The 25,390-nt window shown below is 41.3% G+C and overlaps 1 protein-coding gene across 1 annotated transcript in view; it reads right to left on the minus strand.

The window, feature by feature from the left end:
* Window positions 1–20,649: 20,649 nt before the first annotated feature.
* PIH1D2 (PIH1 domain containing 2) overlaps window positions 20,650–25,390 on the minus strand; it is a 335,361-nt gene continuing 330,620 nt past the window's right edge. The window contains exon 7 of the mRNA XM_044079474.1: window positions 20,650–20,895. Coding sequence (XP_043935409.1) covers window positions 20,728–20,895 — 168 coding nt within the window. The 3' untranslated portion in view covers window positions 20,650–20,727. The remainder of the gene's footprint in view (window positions 20,896–25,390) is intronic.

Here is a 25,390-nt window from a genome sequence, read left to right on the forward strand (position 1 = left end):
AGGTACCCTCCACAGCAACGGAAATTATCCTCATGGATGCATTACAGATGGATAATAGTGGCCAGTTGTGAAGAAGGCATACTCTGAGAGGGATTTGGAATGTTCCTTATTCAAATCATGCTGTAATCTTGTGAAGTGTGACAAGTAATATAGAGACTGTAAGGCAAAGGTTGCTGAGGCAAAAATATACTTTCTGAATCTGTCCAACATCCTGGACTCTCTGTTAGGGAAATGGACAGTGGAGTTCTGCTCCACCAACCTCTTTTTTGTGACTGCCACCACAGCCATAGCATCGAGAGGTACTCCTTTGCTCCAGCATGGCTCTGTCTTTAGGTGATGCAAGAAATTTATCAGAGTGAGAGGAAATGGGTTCTGCAGTATCCAGTTCCTTTCACACGTAGCAAAAGACTAGATCTATAAGCTCATCTGTCAGAGGAGTTACCCAAGATGTAGATGGGCTGGACCAAAAAGCTCCTAGAAAGACTGACTTCTCTTGGAAGGGGGCATCGGAGGACCATCCATCCTTTTGTATGAGAATCTCTAAGATGTCTCCAAAGGAGACATCATCTGGTGGAGATTTGGGGGACCCCTCCCCTTCCTTGAAGTCAGTGTTTTTGGTAAGAGATTCCTGAAGGAAGTCTGTGCCTTTCCTCTTACATGTTCTCTTTTGGGGAACTTTCTCAGTGGGATGATTTGGAGAGGTATCTGAAGAGATGGGGACGTCCTTGATGTGAACTATCTGGACACTAGATGAGGCCGGTTGTTCCTGGGGAGTAGGCCTGAGAGGATCAGAGCTTGGACTTGAAGGAGGTATGGCTGTAGTATCCAAATAGCACAGAGTAGTTGAAACTCTCACTTGAAAGAAAACCCTCTCAACTACCTCGAAGGCAGATGGATTGGGAGACACTGTAGCAGGTCACACCGGAGCTGAAGCTACTGATGCTATAATGTGCTGAACCAGCTTGGACCCGTGCCTCAAAGGGGAAGTTAAACCCTAGCTCCAAAAACATCTAAATGGAACCTATTCTCCCAGACCCAGTGCCCATGCTTCAGCATCGAGACTTGTCTTGTTTCAAAGGAATCAGTGCTGAACAAGTCAGGGACATGGTTGGAGTCAAAGATTTAGCAGTCTTTGGATCTGACGTTGATACTCTCGGATCCAAGAGCTCCAAATCCATGGGTTAGATTGGAGGAGGAGAGATCACTGCAAAAGAAGTAAAAGGAAGGCTCACAGATCTGGTGGGAGATTGAGATGGGATAACCCCATCCAAATTTGAGCTCTGAGGAACTTCCTCATCATTCTATCCATAATGGCTTCTGAAAGGCTCCTGGAAGACCTGAGGGAAGAAGTGGTGGACTGGGGCTTTGGGGACCCCTGAAAGAAAGGGGAATGAAGCTGAGGAGAAATAAGCTGTGCAGTGAACCCTGGGGACTGGGTTTTTGGAGATTCCATATGAACAGTTGTCAGATGTTAGGATGTGGGATCCAATTGTTTCTTCTTCTTCGGATCCAAGAAGATCTGATCCAATTTCTTTTGAATTTTCTGAAAGGCTCCAAAGATGGAGTAGTCTTTGGAAATTGGGTTGGAGACTGCTTACATGAACCCTTCACCTCTGAAGAGGCTTTGAATGATCTTATGGGGAAGTTGAGCCTCCTGGTGCAGAAGAAGGTGACAAAAAGCCGTTTAAAACTAACTTATTTCTACAATAGCTAAGGACCCTGGAATTAAAGGCTCTGCTAATGGAGCAGTCTCTGTTGAGATAAGGAGCGCCAAGGCAGTAGACACACTACCTGTGGGCATCTGAGTTAGGGATCTTATGCCCACAGGAAGTGCACTTTTTGAAACTGTTTCTTGACCATGATACTACATTGGTGTTACTTTAAAAGGTGATAGCAATTAATAAGAAAAATGGAAAGGAAAGTTGTTTTATTTTAACTACCAACGATGGTAGGTAAAAAAATACAATTTAGAGGGTAGAGAAGAGGAAGAGAGAAAGGAAAATACAGAGAAAAAAGGTACTGCAAAGTAAAGAACTTGAAAACCCAATAACTAGGTAAGGGAAGTGGGTGAAAAGGATGATAGTGAGATAGGAAGTTCTAGAGATAAAAAAAAAATAAATCACAGTAAGAGAAACACCCAAAAAGCTCTAGGAGATGCATCTGCATCTGTAGCGATATAGTGGCAAACAAGATCTGGGGTACAGCAAGTTGACTAGGGAATTATGGGTAGAGGGAGGAGATCGAGAATTGAATCCATGAGTCTTTTAAATGTTGCTGAGTCAGATCCAAAACCCAATCATTAAGGAATGAATGAAATGGATATCATCAGATCATACTTCTACCCATTAAGCACCAACCCTCAGACCTCATCATTAGGTGTTATCCTGGGATGCAATTTGAGGTGATATAGCAACATCCTGCATTATGCTCCAATTCCTCAGACCTTATCATATACCAGTTCTAATACCCCTGTTACATGGCACCCCGGAATGCACTTCAAAGTGGCGATGTTATCCTCATTAAGCACTACCCCTCAACCTCATCAGTGATGGTATTAATACCCCCAGTTATGTTCTACCTGGGCAATGATAATGCCCTTATTACACACCAACCTTCAGACATCATCAGGTGGCTGTGCTAACATCCACTGTGATTAACCCTGGGATGTAGCTTGAGGAGGCGATGATAACCATCTCTTTACAGAGATGGTGGACCTAATTCACCTCCATTATGTGTCACCCCAGATGCAATTTTGAGATGATAATGATAACACGATGCATTGTGCTACACTCCCTTAGACCTTATCACATGCCAGTGCTACCCCCCATTATGTGTCACCCCATCAACACGCCTCAATCTCATCAGTAATGATGCTAATGTTTACAATTATGTTTCATTTTGGGAAGCGCTATGAGGTGGCAATAATACTCCCCCATAATGCACCAACCCTCAGACCTCATCAGATGGTGGTGCTAATATGCATTATGCATTGCTCTGGGATGCATTTTAAGGTTGCAATGGTAACACCCTCATTATACAGCACACCACCCCCAGACATCAGACATCAGGTGGTCGTGCAAACATGCTGCATTATATGTCACACCAGGATGCTCTTCATTGTGGTAATTATAATACCTCCATTATGCACCACCTTCACACTTTATCTGGTACTGGTGCTAATACCCCACATTATGTGTCACCTAGAGATGTACTTCTAGATGGTGATGATAATGCCCCCAATTACACACTACCCGGATCCCATCAGGTGCTGGTGCTAATAAACCCTCCATTATATGCCATCCCTCAATTCACTTTGAGGTGGTGATGATAATAACCTCCTTTTACACAAAACTACCTTGGACCTCATCAAGTGGTGCTATTAATGCACTTCATTAAGTGTCTACCCAGGATACATTTCAACGTGGAGTTGATAATACCCCACAACAAACATAACCCTAAGATACACTTCTGGGTAGCCATGATAATACCTACCTATTATGCACCACCTTCACTAACCTTATCAAGTGGCAGTGCTAATACCTTGCCATTGTATCACTTAGAAATGCCACTTTGAGGTGACAGTAATAATACACCCCATCACATACCACTCTGTTGGACCTAATCAGGTGACAGTGCTAATACCCCTCATTGTGTCACCCTGGAATGCATACCCCCTACTGTGTCACCCTGGGATGCAGTTAAGGTGATGATAACATCCACAATTCGAAGCACCTTTGGACATAATCAGCTGATAGTGCTAATACCCTCCAATATGCATCACCATATATGTACTCTGAGGTGGTGACAATAATATGTCCCATTACACACTACCTATTAAACCTAATCAGGTGGCAATGCTGATGCCCCCCACCTTTTGTGTTATACCATGATGCACTTCACAGTGGTGATGATAATACCCCTTAATGATGCACCACCCCCACAGACTTCATTAGGTGGTAGTGCTGCTACCCCCCCATTGTGTATTGCCCTGAGATGCACTTTGGGGTGGAGATATTACCCCCATTTATGCATACTCCTTGGACCTCATTATATGACAATGCTAACACTTTCATTATATGATACCCTGGGATGGACTTTAACATGGCGATAATACCTCCCATTACTCATCAGTCTTTACCTTATTAGGTGGCAGTGCAAATACCCCATTATGTGGCACCCCAAGATGCACTTTGAGTTGATGATTATAATACCCTTTATTACACACTACCCTCTGGACCTCATCAGTTGGGAGTACTAATACTCCCATAACAAGTCTCTCCAGGATGGACTTTGAGGTATTGTTGATAATACTCTTGCATTACACAGCCCCCCTGTTCCCCAACCTTATCAGGTGATGGTACTAATACCCCCACATTACTCTAAGGTGGTATTGATAATACCTTTCATTATGCACCCTACTTCAGACCTTATGAGGTGAAGATTCTAATAACCCCCATTGTGTCACACTGAGATGTACTTTGAGGTGGTAATGGTAATACAACACACATTACACTAACACCTTATATCTCATCAGGTGGTGGAGTTAATAACTGCTCATTGTGTGATCACATGGTCCCGTTTGATGTGGCGATAATAACACACCCCATTAAGCACCACCCTCTTGGACTTCATGAGATAGTGGTACTAATACACCCAAATTGCATGCCACACCAGGATACACTTTGAGGTGGTGATAATAACCCCACCTTATATACCATTCTATCTGACCTCATAAGGTGGAGTGATAATACTTCCTATAACATGTCATTCCTGGATGCACTTCAAGGTGATGATAATACCTCTTCATCATACATCACCCTTCAGACCTCATCAGGTGGTGGTGCTAGTAATGCCCCATTACATTTCAACCCAGGATGCACTTTGAGGTGGCAATAATAATAATCTCCACTACATATCACCCTTCGACCTTCATAAGGTTACAGTGCTAAAGTCCCCCATTTGTGTTACCCATGATGCAGTTCAGGCTGGAGATAACCTGTGCATTATGCACCACCCTTTCAACCCTTATCTGATGGTATTGCTAATACCCTCCATTTCTTGGCACTTCATGATGTACTTTGAGGTGTTGATGATAATACCACCCTATTAGGCACCAAACCCTCAAACCTTGTCAGGTGGCAGGGCTTATATTGTGTGTCAACATAGGATGCACTTCAAGGAGGTGGTGGTGATGTTGATAATAGCCCATTACACAAACCCATTTAGACGTCATCATGTGGCGGTGCTACTACCTTCCATTACACATCAACCCAGGGTGCACCTCTGGGTATAGATGGTAATATCACCATTACACACCACCCCGTGGACCTCATCTGCTGGAGGTGCTAATAACTATGCATTGTCACCCAAGGATGCACTTTGAAATGGCAATAATAATCCCCAAGACATATCACACCCTCAAACCATGTCTCCTGGTGACGAACGTCAAGTTGGATAATAACCTCCTTTATGCATCCACAGACATCATCAGTTAGCACTAATATCCCCCATTGCATATCACCCTGGGATGCACATCCAAGTTGAGATAATATCCCCATTATGCCCTTGGACATTAGGATGTGGTGCTTATACCCCCCTCTTTAACTGTCACCTCGGAATGCACTTTGACATGGTAATAACTCCCATTAAGAACCACCTCAGACCTCATCAATTTGAGTGCTATGACTCCCCACTACAGGTTACCCTTCTGTTACATCCCAATCCTCAGGCCTCATTAGGTGGTGGAACCAATACCCTCCATTACTTGTCACCATGGGATGCACTGTGAGGTGGCAACAGTCTTGTAGCTAGAGTTTGTGCTGCCTTGGGCTGCCTGAGTTTGCTGCTCCTTACCTTCACAAAATCATGGTCAAATGGGGCCCTCCAAACATAGAACCCCCTGCAGACATTCCAATGTCCTATTACTTGGCTATTTCTCCCCAATTACCATAAACATTGTGCTGTGCATACTGCTTAATGCTTTACTTCTACAATAACTTGGAATTAATTTAAAACTTTTATTTAAAATTTTATAGCACAGTGATAGACATCTACAAAACAAAGCAATGCAGTCTCACAATGAAAACCGACTTGGCATTAAAACTTTTCTGCCCTTGAAACTCACATTTATTGAAACCCACATTCAATGAAAATGTGTCGGGCCAGTTTACCTTTGGGCTGTTTTCAAATAATAGGCCCCTTGCAGACATATTTAGGACCATGCAAACATACATGTGTTCTTTGATTCACCTTCCTGATTGTATTAAATTATATTCCTTGTGTAACACAACATACTTGTTAGTACAGGATTTAAATTTGTTTTGAACATTTTTCTTGTAAGCAATGAAACAAATGCATGAACCAATAATGACAAAACTGCCCATTTTGAAACCTTTCCATCATAAAAGCTTACTCAAACTTCTGTCATTACAATCCACCAATATCAGTGAATATGCACAACTTCTGCAGTAGTAAAAGTAATCTAAATAATTCAACATTAAAGAGATCTGTAACTAATGAAGAGGTTGCTACTATCAAAAAAACTTTATATTTCATTGTTTCATCTACAAATAAAGTGCCTGTTGCCCTTGAAGAATAAATTGCCTATGTTACATTAAAATGATAAGCTAGTACTATTGCAATAGGGAATGGATGGCAAACTGATAACAGGTTCACAGTTACTAGATATCTCCTCCAAATGAGGACATTCTTAGGACTGCAGCACCCACCCCTTAAAGGTAACACAGTACAGTATCAGGAATCCATCTACATACTGTGGGAATAAAACTCACAACCTTCTGCATCAAAACAAGTATACTACCTGTTGTGCTACTGACGATGCAAACAGACTTGGCATAAGCAGCACTAAACTTCTCTTCCTCGAAGTTCTCAGCTCCTTGTAAAATCCACTTGACACTCAACTAAAGCTCTCAGCTTTGTAATGCAAAAAATCTGGAAAAAGCCAAAATCTACTGGATGGGGACAAAGGCCCAAAAACAGGGACACATTTTAAACATTGCTTGTATAATCTTAGAAAATTGCTAGAATAAAATGTGCTACCATGCAATTTCTGAAATATAGGAAGACTGAAACTTGAATGGCTATCATTATTTAGTGAATTCAGTTCTTATTGATTTGCTAGAAAACCACAAATGTTAAGTGGAACAGACCAAAAGTATAAGCCAGACATTCTAGACATTCTGTGAAAATCTGGACAGTTGAGAGCTATGGACTCAACTCCTTGAATCACAAGTGGCGGCATGGGTAGAGAGTTCAGGGTCTTGTTTCTTGTGCCCAAGGTACGGGGTTAGATCCTGAGTAACATTAACCACCAGATATACCTAACTGGGGCATTTTACGTGCACACACACACACACACACACACACACACACACACTCTTGGAACAGAATACTCATTGGCAGCAGGAAGCAAAATGAATGATCCCCTCAGAACACTCGCTGGCAGCAGCAAGCAAAATAAATGATCCCCTTACACACACTCATTGGCAGCAGCAAGAAAAATGAATGACCCCCTTACATACACTCGTCAGCAGCAAGCAAAGTGAATGATCTGATCCACAGGGTGGACCACTCCTCTCGTGCCCCCCAGCCACGCCCCTGAGTGGCAATGATAATACACCCCATTACATACACATGCATATCCCTCAGACCTCATCATGTGGCAGTGCTAACACTCCCATTTCATGTCACTCCAGGATGCACTTTGAGGTTATGATTATACAACTCCATTACACACACCCTCACATCTCATCAGTTGGCAGTGCTAATACCTCTATTTTCTGTCACTCCAAGATGCACTTCAAGTTGTCGATAATAATACCCCTCATTACGCATCACTCTTCCGATCACATCAGGTGTTAGTGGTAATACCCCCATTATGTGTCACCCTTGCATTTGAATCTAGACGCTAATCATCCCCCTGGTTTAAATGATTTTATTTCTTTAATACCAGTGTTAAAACAAAAGGTACTGAAAATGTGAAAAGAGGTGACATTTTAATTGAAACACAGTTTGATATAAATTATATATTTTTTAAGAATTTTTCTTTCCGCGTTTCAGTCATATCTTTTTTAATTTTCAAGCATACATTTCAACATTGGATAGATTTGTAAACATATAAACAATGAAAGAAAATACATAAACAAGTATCATTGGTATATAATGCATGCGTATATCACTTTAGGAAGGTGCTATTTGATGTTTTATAAAATTGTTAAAATTATTAATTTAATATATCTAGAATTCAGTTGTCTAAACCTCACTGGATAATTGATTTAACTTTTAATTAAGACTATGCAAAGATTGATTGTTTTTAATGGAAGTCATTCTGATGAAGTCCTGATTTATTTGCGGACGAAAAGTGATTTTTTTATTGTATTAAGCTTAAAATAAACAGTTTTGGTTTGGCAAGAGTTTTGCAATCTGGTTTCCTGGTTGCCTTTCTGGAGTTGGAGGCCCTGTGTGGTGGATTACTGCTTCGTGAATTTGTTTTTGGTATTTGGCTTTAGTCATCCACCTTAACTGCTTTGGCATTTGTGTTTGTTTTTAGTTTATAAACCTCTATGCTTCAATCTGCTTCAACTCTTTTAACTAAATTATACTCCCAGGACATTTCTGCTTTAGTCTGTTCTTATACACTTCACCCAAAGAAACCATTATCAGTCTTATCTTCAAACCCATTATAGATGCCCACAATAAAGAAGTTATGTTCTTACCATAGTGTTGCATGTGTGTTGTCCATCTCATCCTTTATTTTCACGTGTGGTGTCGGATCTGTCTCAGCCAATACTCCAGCTTGGAGGTCTTCAGCAAAGCTCATGGACCTCATTCTTTACCCATAATGCATTCCCCTAGTTAACTTAGATCTTGTTTGCCCCCCAGCAGCACATAAAAAGGGGTTACATGGTAGCAATTTGCTGATGTGTAGAAAAAACAGACATACCTACTTTCATAAAATTAGAACCAGACCGAAAAGGGTATATTCTCTGAGGCTATATGGCTCCGCTGAATTCCTGTTTGTTAACTAGTCTACCATGAGTTTAGGCAGGGGGAGGAGGGAGGGTTGTGAGAATAATGGATGAGATGGACAACACACATGGAATGTTACGGTAAGAACATAACTTTTTATGTGATGTTGTCAATCTTGTCTTTATTCTCACATATGAGACCATGTACCAAGCAACTGAACTCTTGGGTGGTTCATGGGAGAATATTCCTCAGACAAAAAGAAAACAGGACCAGCATACATTCCTCAGAACCATGGAACCAAATGAGGCTGTACTCCTAGAGGCCAAATCCACTTTGTAATGAGTAATAAAAGTATGAGGTCTTGCCCAAGTAGTGCACAAATATTATCCAATGGTGGTCTAGCATGAAAGGTAATACACGTGGTCAGAGATCTAGTGGAATGAGCTTTAGCAACATTTGGGAGGGCTTTCTTTTTAGAATTGTAAATGTGGGATATGCACGATGAAAGCCGTCTGCATAATGTGACTTTTGAAACTGGGTGACTTTTCCTTGTATCAGAATATGAAGTATAAAGCTGGTCTGATTTCCTGAATTCCGAAGTTCTGTGTAAATGGAAACATAATTGTCTATGGAAGTCTAGGAGATGCAAGGAATACTCTCCTTTGTTTTGAAAATTTGGAAAGAAAACTAGGTCTATAGATTAGGGTATTTTCTGTCACAACCTTGGGAAGAAAGGAAGGATTAGTGCATAATGACACCATATCTTTGAGAAAGACTAGGTAAGCAGGTTTAACAGACAACAGATACCCTTCTGGCTGAAGTAATTGCTACCAAGAACAGGGTTTTCCATGAGATATATTTCATATCACATGCAGCTGAGGGCTCAAAAGGGGGAAATACAATGTTGGATAAGATGAAATTTAGATCCCAAGAGGGCACTGGATGTTTGTATGGAAGCCTTAGCATAACAGTGCCTTTTAAAAAAGCTTAAAATTAGAGATTGCAGCTAGCTGAAGTTTAATCGAGGCTGCAGCTCCTCCACCATTCAAGATCTCAGACAAAAACTGTAGCACGGAATGAACTGGTGCTGTAAAAGGATCTGTCTTTTTACAGTCTGCCCATATAACAAACTTCTTCCATTTGCTTCTGTAAAGTTTCTGGGTAGACATTTTATGGGATGATAAAATGATATGCTTGACTGGAGAGGAGAGGGGTGGAAACCTGGCAATTAAGGGAACTGGAGCAGCCAAGCTGTCAATTTCAGGGTGTGTAGGTTGAGATGAACCATCCCTGACAGGTGTGCCAGAAGGTCTGGAACTGGGTCCAGTAGGGGGCAATTAGGATAATGGTGGTCTCCAACAAACCTGCTTTCTGTGGGAGGTTTGGAATTAGAGGGATTGGAGGAAAGGCATAAAGAAGCCCCGGGGCCAATCGTGAACAAGTGCATCCCTTGGTAACTCTACCATTGGAGAGATCAGGGTGAAGTAGTTGCTGCATTTGGCACTGTTGGGTGATGCAAAAATGGTCACAGCAAGGCTGGCCCCATTTGTGGAGGATCACTTCTATTACTTTTTGATTGAGGGACCACTTGTGTGGCCACAGAATGGTTCTGTTCAGCTTGTCCGCAATAACATTGGATTTCCTAGGAATGTGCATTCCTATTAGAAAGCAGATGGAAGCTTTTGCCCAATGCCAGACCCTGAAAGCTTCTCGACAAAGTGGGTATGATCTGGTTCCCCCATGTTTGTTGATATATCAAACTACAGACATGTTGTCAGTCTGAATTGCAATTGTTCCTATAGGAAGAGGGTCCTGGAATGCTTGCAATGCTAGAAGCACCGCTCTCATATGCAAGTCAGCCTCCTGATCTTGCCAGATGCATTGAACCATCTTCCCAAGAAACTGCCCCCCCACACCCTATCTGGGAAGCTTCTGTGGTCACCATAGCCAGAGGTTGCTTCAGAATAAAGGGAAGGCCTTGAAGTACTGACAGTGAATGGATCCACCACTGGAGGTCTTTCTTGCAGGCATTGGTTATCATGATCTTGTGAGACAGTGGAAGCTCCAAGATTGACCACTGAGAAAACAGCATACACTGGAGAACCCTCATGTGGAGGCAAGCTAGGGGAATTAGTATGATGGAAGCAGACATTTTTCCTAGGACCTGGAGAACTAGTTTTGCAGTGGCTTTGGACATCTTTATAAGAACTCTGACCAGATAATGGAGGTCATCTACCATGTGTTGTGAAAGTCTTGCTATCTGAGTGGTAGTGTTTATCTCTGCTCCTATGAACAGTAAGGTTTGCGATGGTTCTAGCACAGATTTCTCATAATTTACGGTAATGCTCAGGGAGGAGCAAAGTTGAAGGACATAATCTCTTGACTGGAGTAAGTGATACCTAGTTGGGGCAGTTACGAGTCAGTCGTCCAGGTATGGAAACACTAGGATTCCGTTGCATCTCAGGTGAGCCACTATCACTGCCATACATCAAAGGGCAGAGCTCGAAACTGGAAGTGACTGGCTCCTAGCCGGAAGTGCAAGAACCTCCTGGACCGCCTGTCCATTAGAATATAGTAGTACATGTCCTGAAGGTCCATTGAGCACATCTAGTTGTTTTTTTCCAGAAATGGAAGTATCGACTGCAGTCTTACCATCCGTAACCTGATCTTCTTTATTGATGCTCAGATTGCTGAGATCCAAGATGGGCCTCCAGTCACCTGTTCTTTTGGGAAATAAAAATAATTTTGAGTAAGTTCTGGATCCTCTCTGACCTGCAGAGACATCCTGGATGACTTTTTGTTAGCAACATTTGAATTTCTATAGTTTTTTGTTCCCTTTGACTGGGTAGAACATCTGGAACCACTTTATTTCTGGGGATAGGAAGGCTGAAGGGGATGATGTATCCTCTGGATATTGTGTCCTACACCCATCTTGTCATTTGTTATCTGTAAGACAGGTTTCTTGGTGCAGGGACAATCACCCCCTGACTTCCTACAGAAATGAGCAATCGGGCACTCCTTCAGAAGCACTGGAAAGGTCTCCCAAAAAAAGATTCTCTGGAGCCTTGGTTTTGTGGGCCCCCTCTGCCACAAGAACGGTGTCTTCCATTATTGTACCCCCTCTGCCTCTGAGGGAACTTTTACCTTGTGTGTCTTGGTAAGACCTCTGAGATTTTCTGAATATCTTCCCACTATTTTTTTGACCTTTGGGAAAAGGTCTACTAGGAGAGGAAAAACACACACCAATGGCAGACAAGGTCTTACCCTCTTGTTCACACCTGGTGAATGTTTCCTTCACTTTTGTCCCAAAAAGGGATGAGCCATCAAAAGGGGAATTAATGAAGGTAGACTTGAAAGGCACCACGAAATTGCAAAGATGCATCCAGGCCTGCCTCCTAAGAGAGATACCTGAGCCCGCTACCCGACTCGTTCCAACAGTCACATAAGAAATAAGCCTCATAGATGAGTTGACTACTGAATTCAAGGTAGCAAGCTGAGCATTGACCTTTTCTGCTACTGCATCACCTATAGCTCCTTGGAGGGAGTCTGATAATTCTTTAATCAGGTCCTTCTGCAGTCTGTTAAAGTGAGTGAGATAATTCAGTGCCTGCAAAGCAAAGGCCGCTGATGTGAAGATGCGCTTCCCGTATCTAGCTGTGGTCCTAGAGTCTTTATTAGAAGGATGGCTAAAGGTACTCGTCTCAGAGAGTTCCTTTCTGGTGGCCACCACCACAACCATGGTATCAACACCTACACCTTTTGTAAGAAAATCCTTTTCTTTTAGGGCAGTGATGTATTTATTTGGCCTCCTAGGAGTGGGTTCTATGGTGTCTAGGGTCTCCCAAGCCTTTTGTGAGAATAATTCCACAAGCTCGTCAAAAGGAAGAGTCACCCAGGAAACTAATGGATGAGACACAAAGGCCTTCAGGAAGACAGACTCCTCAGCTGAAGGGGTGGAGGACTGCCAATCACCTCTCTGTTTTAATAGTTCCAGTATGCCTCCAAAGGAGATATCATCAGGAGGTGATCATGAGGACCCTTCTATTTCATCAATGTCTGTGTCAGATGGGATAGACTCTTCCAGTGAGTCCAGATGCTTGCTCTTGCATGTCCTCTTCTGAGGGACCTCTTCAGAGGGATACTCTGAAGAGGTTTCAGAAGAGGGGGCAGTATCCTGAGCTACATCCTGAGGCCTGACGTCTCTGCAGACCTGTGGAGAGGGCTTAGGAAAAGACAAAGACACCTCACCTGAAGAGGGAGGAAGACCAAAAAAGACTGTCCTAGACTGTGAAGAAGTCAAAGCCCTCCTCATTACCTCAAAAGCAGACCTCCCCCTGCTCCGAGGAAGTCCCCGCATCAGACAAATAAGTCATCGGAGCCGAAGGAATCTCCAGAGCTGAAGAGAGCAGCTCCAAAGCAGAGGCAGAAGCCAAACTCACCGTGCCGAGGCTCACAGAGGCATGGTCAGATACAAAGAGATCCAACAAGTGTTCACGGACCTGACAGCAGAGTGTCGGCTCCCAGAGATCTCCTGCTGTAAAGTCACGGAGACACTCAGGGCAGATGTTGGACCCAAGGAGATTGAGGATCCTGGACCCAACACAACCTGGATATCAGAATCTTCTGGCTCCAAAGCAGGAGGACGGATCAGAGGATGAACTGTCACAGAAGAGGGGGGTTTGAGACTGCTCTCTCTCTTTTAGGCTCAGATCCATGAGAAGTCTGACCAAAGTTGGTGTCTTCAAAAGTCTCTCTAAGACCCTATCCACATCTTCATCAGATAGCCGCCAGGTAGACCTAGTGGACAGGGTAAGTGATCTTGATGTAGCTAAAATTGGAGAAGGGAGCCTGGAAGAATCCTTCTCAGAGGAAGGAGATTGGCTCCTGCGTCCATTAGTGAAAGTCATAGGCGCCAATATAGTTTCCTGCTCTGAAGGAGTGTTGGAGCCAGGAGGAGATGTCTGATCTGATGCAGCCTTTGGGTCCATCAATTTTGGAGCCTTCTGCTTCAGCTCCAATAAAGGTCTTTTGGTTGGCTTTTCAGAAGGATCAGAGGATATAGACTCAGAGAAAGTTGTTTTCAAAAGGCCTTTCAAAATCAGTTTATTTTGTGTTCCATTAACATCCACTGATTAAAGTTGTGGTAAATGGAACACGACTCCTGGAAATGAAGAGACCCCAAACAATAGACACATAAACAATAGACACACAATGTGTGTAAATCACTAAAGGGCATCTTCTTACTGCACTTTTCACACTTCTTAAAACCTAATAGCTTACTTTCCTGTTTTTGAGCCATAATGGTATGGGGAAAAGAAAAATAGTAAAAAAATTGCAGAATCACTCACACTCTCAGAAAGGGTAAGTCCTCTATCTTAACCAGACTTCAGCGCACGCGCGCAAACATACACACACACACACACACACACACACACACACACACACACACACATACATAGAGGAAATTAATGTTACCAGCAAAGAAGAAATGGAAATATGCTACAAGAAGAAATTTGATATATATATATATATATATATATATACATATATATATATATATATATTTAGAGATTTTGTATACATACTAAAGGGTTAATAGGTATTTAACAGGGAAGGTAAGGAATGTCATCTAACTAAAATGGATGTTCCTAAGCACTCTCTAACTTAAACAGACGTGTAAAGGGGGGGAAGCTGAGTAAAGAAGTTAGGTTAACAAGATATTTTAAAGTATTTAAAGAATTTAAACTAGAAAGTTAAACAATGCTAGAAAAATATATAAGTGAAAAGTTGTACTTAGCCCAGAACTATAGCTGATGAAACCTCTTCTCTGAGCGGCAAACGAGATCTGAGGTAATGAGGGGAATGTATTATGGGTAAAGAATGAAGCCCAGGAGCTTTGCTGAAGACCTTGAGCTAGAGTATTGACCGAGACGGATCAGACGCATCGGATATGACCCCACATGTGAGAATAAAAGTGAGATTAACAGCATCACATCCAGTGTTTAAATTAGCTTCCTAACCTTTAATTTTAACATCAGTCAAGGCAATATGATCTACAATGTCAAAAGCCTTGTACTCAGAATCATCCCCTACAATTTACTGCAGGATGAAGAGTTCACAATTTGAGGAAGGATGTTCAAACTACAAAAAATCCATTAGGATAATCATCTCTGCTCAGTAAGGAATATTGAATAGAGTGAGAGGGCAGCAGTTTGGGTCCATAATAATATAGGGCACAGAACAAAAGGAATAGAATTAAGAGATAAACAAGTGATCTGATGGCCACTGTACATTTTGTTGGTAAGATTATAAATGGAGATCAGTGTACTGAGGTACTGTAGAGAAAAAGTCACTAAGCTAGTTGGCAAGTGAAGAGGGGATTTATGGGATAACTAAAGGATTAGAGGGGAATGACCCATGAAGAATTGCTGGAGAATTTTGGGCTATATTCGCTAGAAACCAGAAGGGGTACAGGTTCATAGGTAAATACTAGGCAATTCATCTGCAGACCATTTTAAGCCTAGCCAAAAAACATATTCATAGTACCCTCTAGCCTCAAGGAGGGCAAGACAATATATTTTTCCTTCTGTTTTACTTTGTGGCCATGGTGGAACTCCCTTCTCCCCTGTACTGGACTGGTTGAGAATTTGAGGCTGCCCTCTGCTGGGAATATGATGTGGGTGCACAATGTGAAAAATGGTGATACGTGACATGAAAAGATATGGGTATACAATGGTTGCTGTGAGGGACTGAACCAAAAAGGAAGGATGGTGTGGGAGGAGATGCAATAACCTGTCACTGAAAAGGGACAGCTTTAATCTGGACATGTGGCAATATTTGCTTACTGATAAAGGGATGGGCAGATGAATTAAGTGCCCCGAAAAGTGGTGCAGAACAAAACCACTTAAGTTTTCAGAACAACTTGAGACAAGTAGAAGAGTGGGAACAAAATAAGATGGGGAGGAAGTGCTGTAAAGTACTAGCTGCAAGAAAACTTGTCAACATTATAGATAACAATGCCTCCTCCTGCAAGCAGGTTGTAGGGGTGAACACATATCTCACAAGTTCAACAATTTCAAATTCAGTTTCAGTGATACTTTACCTCTAAGGCTATACACCTGTTTATGAAAATTTAATGTTGTTATACAGTTATCAGCAAATAAGTAGACAGCACAAGGAATTACCAGTGTGTAGCAATGCAATTTGCAGAGTAATCATGATATAATCTATACAGGAAATATAAATTACATTTCTACAGTGAAACATGTGGGTAAACATAAGTAGGAACAGTCTACAGATTGTGGTGTTTTAGCATATAGCATAATATTCATCATTACAAGTAAACAAAAGAGATGTCTAAATGCAGAAAGAGTGGCAAAGTACAGTTACTGTTGATGCCAACACTGAATGGTTGATACTACTGAAGGGTTTTGTGACACATTAAAACTTCAGGTCCTATCATCACCTGTGTAGCCCACAATGAGAGGAAAGCAGCAAACTGTTGAAAAAATACATATGTGTGAAATATTTGTATTTGTGTAACAGATGACTGAAATGTCTCTGTCTTTACAATAACTGGATGGGTATTTCTGCTTCTTCAAAAGACACCCAGTAGTGGCAACAGTTTTCTATTAGCAGTGTTGTGTAATAATACGAGTTAACTTTGACTTATTAATACTTAATGTACCACCAGTTGTCCACTGCACATGATCTTACCACCATCTGATAGAATGCTGCAGTATTTTAAACTGACTTGAGATTTAACACTGTTTCTTGCAGGGGCGCTGTACTCCATGCTTCATTGTGAAGGACCTCTCCCTACGCCCCTGTCTCTAAATACACTACCTCAAGGCTGTGCCAGCTTAGAGGAAAGGCAAATATGTTTCCTTTCCTTTCAATCTGATGCAATCTCAAGGGTTAGCTGTATATCCAGATCTGAGAGAGATTACGGATGTAAAAGCTGAAAAATGTAGTATTTGTACATGTTAATTTAAATTTGATCAGATAATTCATCAAGAAAATATGCTTGATTTGCTCAGTTTTGGTAAACTTGGCACGGATAACATCAAGTAGCCCCTGATATATACAGCTCCTGAGCTATGATCACTGCAAGCAAAAATAATACTGCTGCAGTTAGCATGTTCCATTTCAGAATTTGGAGCCATGCTGGCTAGCAGGAAAAAAGTTTACAGAAATATTTTGAAACAAATCTAGACACAAAGTAAAAATTGCATTATGATACATTAAGAAATTGCTTCTCAAGCAAGCTATATACCATTATGGTACCAGACACCCACACTGTAGAAAGTTCAGCATACAATGTACTACTCTGATTAATAGTATAAGCTCCACTACATGCAGAGTACAGACTTTAACTTTGAAAGGGGTACACAGATGCATAGTACCAAGTACTTGAGCTTAAAATGGCGAAGCACAGTAGTATCCAATTTCATTTTTACTGCTTGACACTTGTATTAGCACAACTTCAAGCTATAAGTGAAACGTGGGTAAACATAAGTAGGAAAAGTCCACAGATTGTGGTGTTTTAGCATGTAGCATAATATTCATCATTACAAATAAACAAAAGAGATGTCTAAACGCAGAAAGAGTGGCAAAGTACAGTTACTGTTGATGCCAACACTGAATGGTTGATACTACTGAAGGGTTTTGTGACACATTAAAACTTCAGGTCCTATCATCACCTGTGTAGCCCACAATGAGAAGAAAGCAGCAAACTGTTGAAAAAATACATATGTGTGAAATATTTGTATCTGTGTAACAGATGACTGAAGTGTCTCTGTCTTTACAATAACTGGATGGGTATTTCTGCCTCTTCAAAAGACACCCAGTAGTGGCAACAGTTTTCTATTAGCAGTGTTGTGTAATAATGCATGAGTCAACTTTGACTTATTAATGCTTAATGTACCACCAGTTGTCCACTGCACATGATCTTACCACCATCTGGTAGAATGCTGCAGTATTTTAAACTGACTGAGATTTAACAGTGTTTCTTGCAGGGGTGCTGTACTCCATGTTCCATTGTGAAGGACCTCTCCCTATACCACTGTCTCTAAATACACTACCTCAAGGCTGTACCAGCTTAGAGGAAAGGCAAATATATTTCCTTTCCTTTCAATCTGATGCAATCTCAAGGGTTTGCTATATATTCGGATCCAAGAGAGATTACGGATGTAAAAGTTGAAAAATGTAGTATTTGTACATGTTAATATAAATTTGATCAGATAATTAATCAGGAAAATATGCTTGATATGCTCAGTTTTGGTAAACTTGGCACGGATAACATCAAGTAGACCCTGATATATACAGCTCCTGAGCTATGATCACTGCAAGCAAAAATAATACTGCTGCAGTTAGCATGTTCCATTTCAGAATTTGGAGCCATGCTGGCTAGCAGGAAAAAAGTTTACAGAAATATTTTGATACAAAGTAAAAATTGCATTATGATACATTAAGAAATTGCTTCTCTAGCAAGCTATATACCATTACGGTACCGGACACCCACACTGTTGAAAGTTCAGCATACAATGTACTACTCTGATTAGTAGTATAAGCTCCACTACATGCAGAGTACAGACTTTAACTTTGAAAGGGATACACAGATACATTGTACCAAGTACTTGAGCTTAAAATGGCAAAGCATAGTAGTATCCAATTTCATTTTTACTGCTTGACACTTGCATTAGCACAACTTCAAGCTATAATTTTCTTTGATTATTCATTTAGCAACTCAAAAAAGATACTCATCCAAATTAGCTTAATTTGTAAAATTAACATTTCATCATTCATTTTTTTTTTTTTTAATTCAGATCATTTTAGATGTAGCACAGTACTGGCACATATAACAACAAATGGCAACTTTTATGGTTGCTTAAACCCTTACTTTATAGTTTTATGGTCTGCATACATAACAGGCAAATAAACGGGTCTATATCAACGTATTGAAAGCTGATAAGAGCGAACGGTCTTTGATCGAACCCAAAACATCGAACAACCAAAATAGTGAAGACACGGAACAGCGATTTTTTTCCCAGGCGAAAAAAAATGCTGTTCCACAAAAAAAAAAAAAAAAAAAAAATACAACCCTCCCCCACTTAAATATACCAACTCCTAGATTGCACCACAGTGAAGGAAATGGCTTCTGTTTCTTCTTTCGGCTTTTCCCAGTTAGGTGTTGCCACAGCTGATTACCTGTCCGCTCATGATTGGCAGTGGAGATTTACAGTGTTGAGTTGCCACCCTGGCGCCCAACCTTCCACAGAAGGCACACACACGCATGCACTCATGCCTAGGGCCAATTTAGAGTATCCAATCCATCTACAGCATGTCTTTGGGATGTGGGAGGAAACCGGAGCACACTTTGTCCATTTGCAGAATAGGATCTCTACCACGTGAAAAACTAAGCCACTGTACTTTTCAATGGAGATCCACAGATGAGACAAGGTAAGCTGCAGTCATCAGCCATACGGTTTTGCCATCATAGTCTTGTTATCCTGCCCATTAATAAAGGCCAATTCACCAATGCTATCTGGTGTTAGATAATATGCTTAATTAAAAATACTGAGTGTTACCACTCATCAATTTGACATCTCACTACGAAAGCCAGGGATACCACCACCAGAGAGTCCTACAAATAAATAACCCAGAATGAAGGACACAAGGCTAGAACCTTATTGGGAAGGCAGGAACCCTTTAGTCATCTGCTATTACGACAAGCAGCTAACTCACTTTTACTATGATATTTCAGACTGGCTCCATGGAGTAAAGGGATAGTGCCCTTACTGTGACCTGGGTGACTGGGGTTCAGTGAGCAGGCTCAGTACTGCAGGAACCAGGCGGGGGGGGAGTGAAGGGCCATGATCCGCTCTCATCTCCTTGGGGGAAAGGATGTGCACCATCAGGAGCACATGGGGTCAGTGCAGTTTCTCTAGGTGCACACTGGGGAAATCACTGTTCATGCTTCCGAGTGAAGGGTGAAGTTTCTTGGAGGGAAAACCCCTTGCAGACGTGAGGGGACGGTCTTTGTGGCCAGATCACTGCACCACCTCACCTGACACTTTGCCGAGTGTATGCAGAGGATTAGAGCCAAAGCAAGAAGAACACAAACCATCCCAATGGCTGCCAAAATGGTCACCCTTTGGCCGTTCCTGGCCATCTTGTGTTTCATTGATCAGGAGAAGACTGATAATCAACAGGCAGTGGGGGCAAAAAATTCTATAAAACTTTACTATGATATTTCAGTACCTTATCTTTACATTAAGTGGATGAGTAGACTATCAAGTTATGCCTTTAGAGTTCAGTTGGAGGCCCTAGTACCTTGGGCAGAACACCCCCTGGCTTTAGTGACCATATGAAAACTGCAGTGCTTGATAAATACAAAGACTGAGGACTACTACAATGTCACTTGATAGCTATAAAGCATGCCTCTAAGAAAAAGCCATCAGAAGCCACCTCTGCTCTTGGGCAAATAATTCAGGAACTGTATATCACTAAAGGTTAAGGAAAATATTTACCAATACAGACTGGCCAACAGAGTAGGAATACTCATATAATTTCTCTTTAAACAAGGCAAAAAAAAAAATCTAAAAAAAAAGTCAGATATTACCTGCAAAACCAGTACCAAATAATAAAGATATTACCAACTACACGTTTCCATACACTTTATTTATATATACAGGAAGTGTTAATAAATATTAAAATAAGAAACGGATACCACGTACATCAAACCAGAACTAAGACTTCCTGGCAAGATACTACAAAACATGCACTTGTGACTGATAGGGTATGAGTCGTTTTGCTAAATTTTGCAGTAATGGTGTCTTCATTGACGATCATTGGTAAGTCTACTAGTAACTGGTACTTTCCAGGAACTTCAACAAGAGCATCATCCTAGATTTGGAAAATGGAAAATGAGAAGGCAAGATTAGATATATACTTTTAAAATGGCGAAGCACAGTAGTATCCAATTTATATTTCATTTTTACTACTTGACACTTGCAATGGCACAACTTCAAGCTATAATTTTCTTTGATTATTCATTTAGGTACTCAAAAAAAGAATCATCCAAATTAGCTTAATTTGCAAAATTAACATTTCATCATTCATTTTTTTTTAATTCAGATCATTTTAGATGTCGCACAATACTGGCACAGATAACAGCAAATGGCAACTTTTATGGTTGCTTAAACCCTTACTTTACAGCATTATCTGCATATATAACAGGCAAATAAACGGGTCTATGTCAGCATATTGAAAGCTGATATGAGCGAACGTTCTTTGATCGCACCCAAAACATTGAACAACCAAAATAGCGAAGACACGGAACAGAGATTTTTTCCCAGGGGAAAAAAAATGCTGTTCCACCAAAAAAAAAAAAAAAAAATCACAAACCTTTCCCCACTTAAATATACCAACTCCTAGATCGCACCATAGTGGAGGAAATGGCTTCTGCTTCTTCTTTCGGCTTTTCCCAGTTAAGGGTCGCCACAGTGGATCACCTGTCTGCTCATGATTGGCAGTGGAGTTTTACAGTGTCAAGTTGCCAGCCCAGCGCCCAACCACACACATGCACGCACTCATGCCTAGGGCCAGTTCAGAGTATCCAATCCACCTACAGCATGTCTTTGGGATGTGGAAGGAAACCAGAGCACCCGGAGGAAACCCATGCGACCACAGGGAGGACATGCAGACGCCACACAGAAGGCACCCCAGCCAAGGATCGAACTGGAGAATCTCTTGCTGTGAGGCGGCAACACTAATCGCTGCACCACCACGGCCGCCCAGTGGAGGAAATGGCAAACTCCTGGAAACAGCCCAGTGATTTTTTTCCCTGGGAAAAGAATTGCTGTTCCGTGTCTTCGCTATTTAGGTTGTTCGATGTTTACGGTTTGATCAAAGAGCGTTTGCTCTTATCAGCTTTCGATAAGCTGATATAGACCCAAATAAGCAATACGCCACCATGAGATGCATGTAATGCCTTTGAATTTTCATCTTTCTCTCTCTATATATATTCTCTTCTCTCTATATATGTGTGTGTGTGTGTGTATAGATAAATATGGGATATGGGTGACCTTAATATGGCCTAAACTCTGTTTTGTCAACAGCTGTTTAGTCCACTAAGCAGATGGTCAATAGGTGTGAGAGACTATATGATTTTCAGGGTTGGGGAATATGCCCTTCCCCTGACTTTATGCAATCGTGGAGTTAGCATATATAATTAGCAGGGGGCAACCTCACTTAAAAAAAAAAAATTTGTTCGTTTTCTGTTTTAAGATTTTGGATGTGTTGAGGCTGTTTCTCTGCAAATGTGAAGCAGCTTGTTGAGTTTATGCTGTTCACATCAACTAAGCTGGGTAATCCTAGATGTATATCCACATATATATATGGATTCTAGACAACTCATTTGAAGCCCATTTCACTGAAAAAGCACTCATTTTGACAAAATGTCTGAAAGCCAATTTCACTACCAAAACATGATGCAATCAAAAATACAAAAGGCTAAAGCATACATATCACTTTTTTCCATGAAGGCAAGTCCCCTTCACCTCCCCTATGTGGACGAATTCATTCCTCCCTCACAATGCCCTCAGTTAAAATATACTAATTCCACAGTTGCACAACTGTATAGAAAAGTGAAAATAATACACATGGAATCATTGCCAATGTACATATACAAACCAGATCAGATGTGATTACGTACACATCACCTCAAGCACCAGCTGAAGCTTTTTCATATACATCTAAATATTTCGGCTTCTGTACTGTAGAACTACATCTATCTATACCATATTCAATAAAATGGACTTCCAGACAATTTATCTTTCAGTAAAATTGTGTTTCTACCATTTGTACTGACTGGTTCCTCATTCACAGATAACATTGTATGCAACCATTTTATATATTCTCTATCTATATCGACATCTATATATATTTATTGACGTTTGTTTACCAGGAAAATCCAACTGGGCACAGATGTCCTAATTCAGAGAAGGCCTGAGGAGATGAGCTCAAAGTTATCATACTTAATGCAATCAATATTTACAATAACAAATTTTATAATGCAGTTTCAGTAAATACATAGCATAATAGTAGTTGGTATAATAACATTTGTATTGCTATTCAGAAACATTAATATACAAGCATTGTATCGAGAATTTACAGACAGAAGAATGGTGTATAAGACAGGTAGGAGTAACTTAAGAAATGCAATAAAGTAAGATATTAGATGGAATAAGCAAGTTTGAGTGTTAACAGAGAAGCAGTGATAGAGTAGTAATTTGGTAGTGCTAATCAGAAATAGGTATAGTAGTTTAAGTAAAATAAAGTGAGGTATTAGAAGGGGTAAACAGGTTAAGTGATTTAGTGCTTTAAAGGGAGGTATAAGAAAGGTGATGAGGTTGATGATACTTATATTAGTGGCTACTTGGTAGTTAAAAAATGTCATTTGATATGCTACATATACACCACACATTACAGAACTTGGTGGTACTGTTCAGACAACATATTGTGGTTGTAAAAAGCCTGGAATAGCATAGTATAATGTGAATCATTTGTGAAGGGCTGTTAAAAGAAGAGATGGAAGCCCACATCATGGAGACATTTGCTTCTAACAGGTATTTCAAGGCTAGGAATAGAGACTGCTGTGGATCCTGGCCAGAAGAAGTTGTGGAAAATATCATCGGACACAATCGAAATCGTGTAGGTCTACTCAAGGAGTACCAGAAACCTAGCTGTGGAATTACTCAATGAATGTCAGGATCCAGGATCTCACTGTGGATATACTTAGGGACTGAAAAGCAGCTTACAGGAGTCGCAGTACCAAGTTAATGAACTGTAAGGAATTAGGATGCAAGGACTACCTCAGAGATCTCGTTTGATAGCTAACTTACCCTGCTAAAGATTATCGGAACAATGGTTCCTAATACAAAAAGCCGGCCAAGGAGGAAACAAAAAAAAACTCAACTTCCAAGAGATAAATCCAACCAGGGAAGGAGGGGGGAGGAAAGAGGAAAAGAAAGAAGACAACTAACATGGAATCAATATGTAGGTAGGTGGGTCTAAAAATTTAAGTGTCAATTGTCAATCTCATTCATTCTTGGATGGGGGGACTATCCCTAGCACCTGTATCCCGGTGGTTCAATGGTAAGGGAGCGAATGCAGAGAGCTTGAATCCGGAAACCCAGTTGAACTTTGGACTGGGGATCCTGAATGAAAACCTCCCTCCATGGAAATCTAAAACCATGTACAGGAGCAGTAAAGGGGTCAAATATTTCTGATATTTCGCCCCAGCAAAAAAAAATTAAGCCACTTGCTAGCAGAGAGAATGAATGGCGTGCTGCTGACCCGATTGGTGGATCAAGGACAATGCAGAGACCAAAAAATTGTCGAGGCCAAATGGGGCAAATGAGGATCAACTGGCTTCAAAACGGTGGCTTTCTGAAGTCCCCGGGCCAATCTGGGTAAGAGAGTCTCAGAGGTCAGCCTTGAAAGGGAAGAAAGAGATGAAAAATCGGCACTTGTTGTTTTTTTGAGGAGCAAAAAATCGCAACAACAAGTGCCCCCCACTTCAGAAAAAATCTGGCTAATAGGCCTGTTGCCGGGGGATGTGTTGCTATCAGAAAGAAGAGAGAGAGCTGCCCACCACTGCCTCCTGAGAGCTTCGACATAAGATAGACCTGGTCCCCGCCGCGTTTGTTGATGTACCAGACTTAATGCCCCCACGGGAGGCATCCGTAGTGACTGTGGCAACTGGAGGAGGGGAATAAAGGGTCGGCCCTGGCCAGTGGTAGAAGAACAATGGAAGCCAGCCATAAGACCTACCTTCTTCAGTATAAATCTGGCTTTGATCTTGTTTTTGCAGGTTTTAATTGCGCCTATAAAGTGGAAGGATTGGCAAGCAGAGAAGAATTTTTTAAGTTTACTGAAATTTGTAACTCTGGGGGCTGAAGTGAGGCCAAAGGGGGAGAAACCTTCTGGGCGTCTGTGAATCTGTTTATGTGATAGCGATCCTGAAGGTCTATAGAGCACATCCAGTTTGGTCTCACCTCCAATCTCCCGGCCCTTGGCAAAAAAATCTGGAGAGGACGCGCCTACCTGGTCTGCTGCTGGGCACAGTCTGGACGGCTCTTTTTTAGGAGCTTTGAAACCTCCTGTTCTGTTACCCGGGTGACCTGGAAGGGAGATGTCTGGGGATTGTAGTAGAGGAGAGGGGAACCTTTTTTCTAGGATTTGTAATCCCCTGATATAATCGACTCATCCACATCTCTTGAGAGATTGAATTTACAGGGTACAGCAGCTTCCCCGACGACCCTCTCCAGGTGGTGGACAGTCGGCAACACCTCAGGGGATGCTGAAGGCTTCTTCAGGAAGAGACCCCTGTTGCCCT

Source organism: Protopterus annectens, chromosome 8.part0 (assembly GCF_019279795.1).
Source record: "Protopterus annectens isolate FY-2018-M chromosome 8.part0, PAN1.0, whole genome shotgun sequence".
NCBI classification, from domain to species: domain Eukaryota; kingdom Metazoa; phylum Chordata; order Ceratodontiformes; family Protopteridae; genus Protopterus; species Protopterus annectens.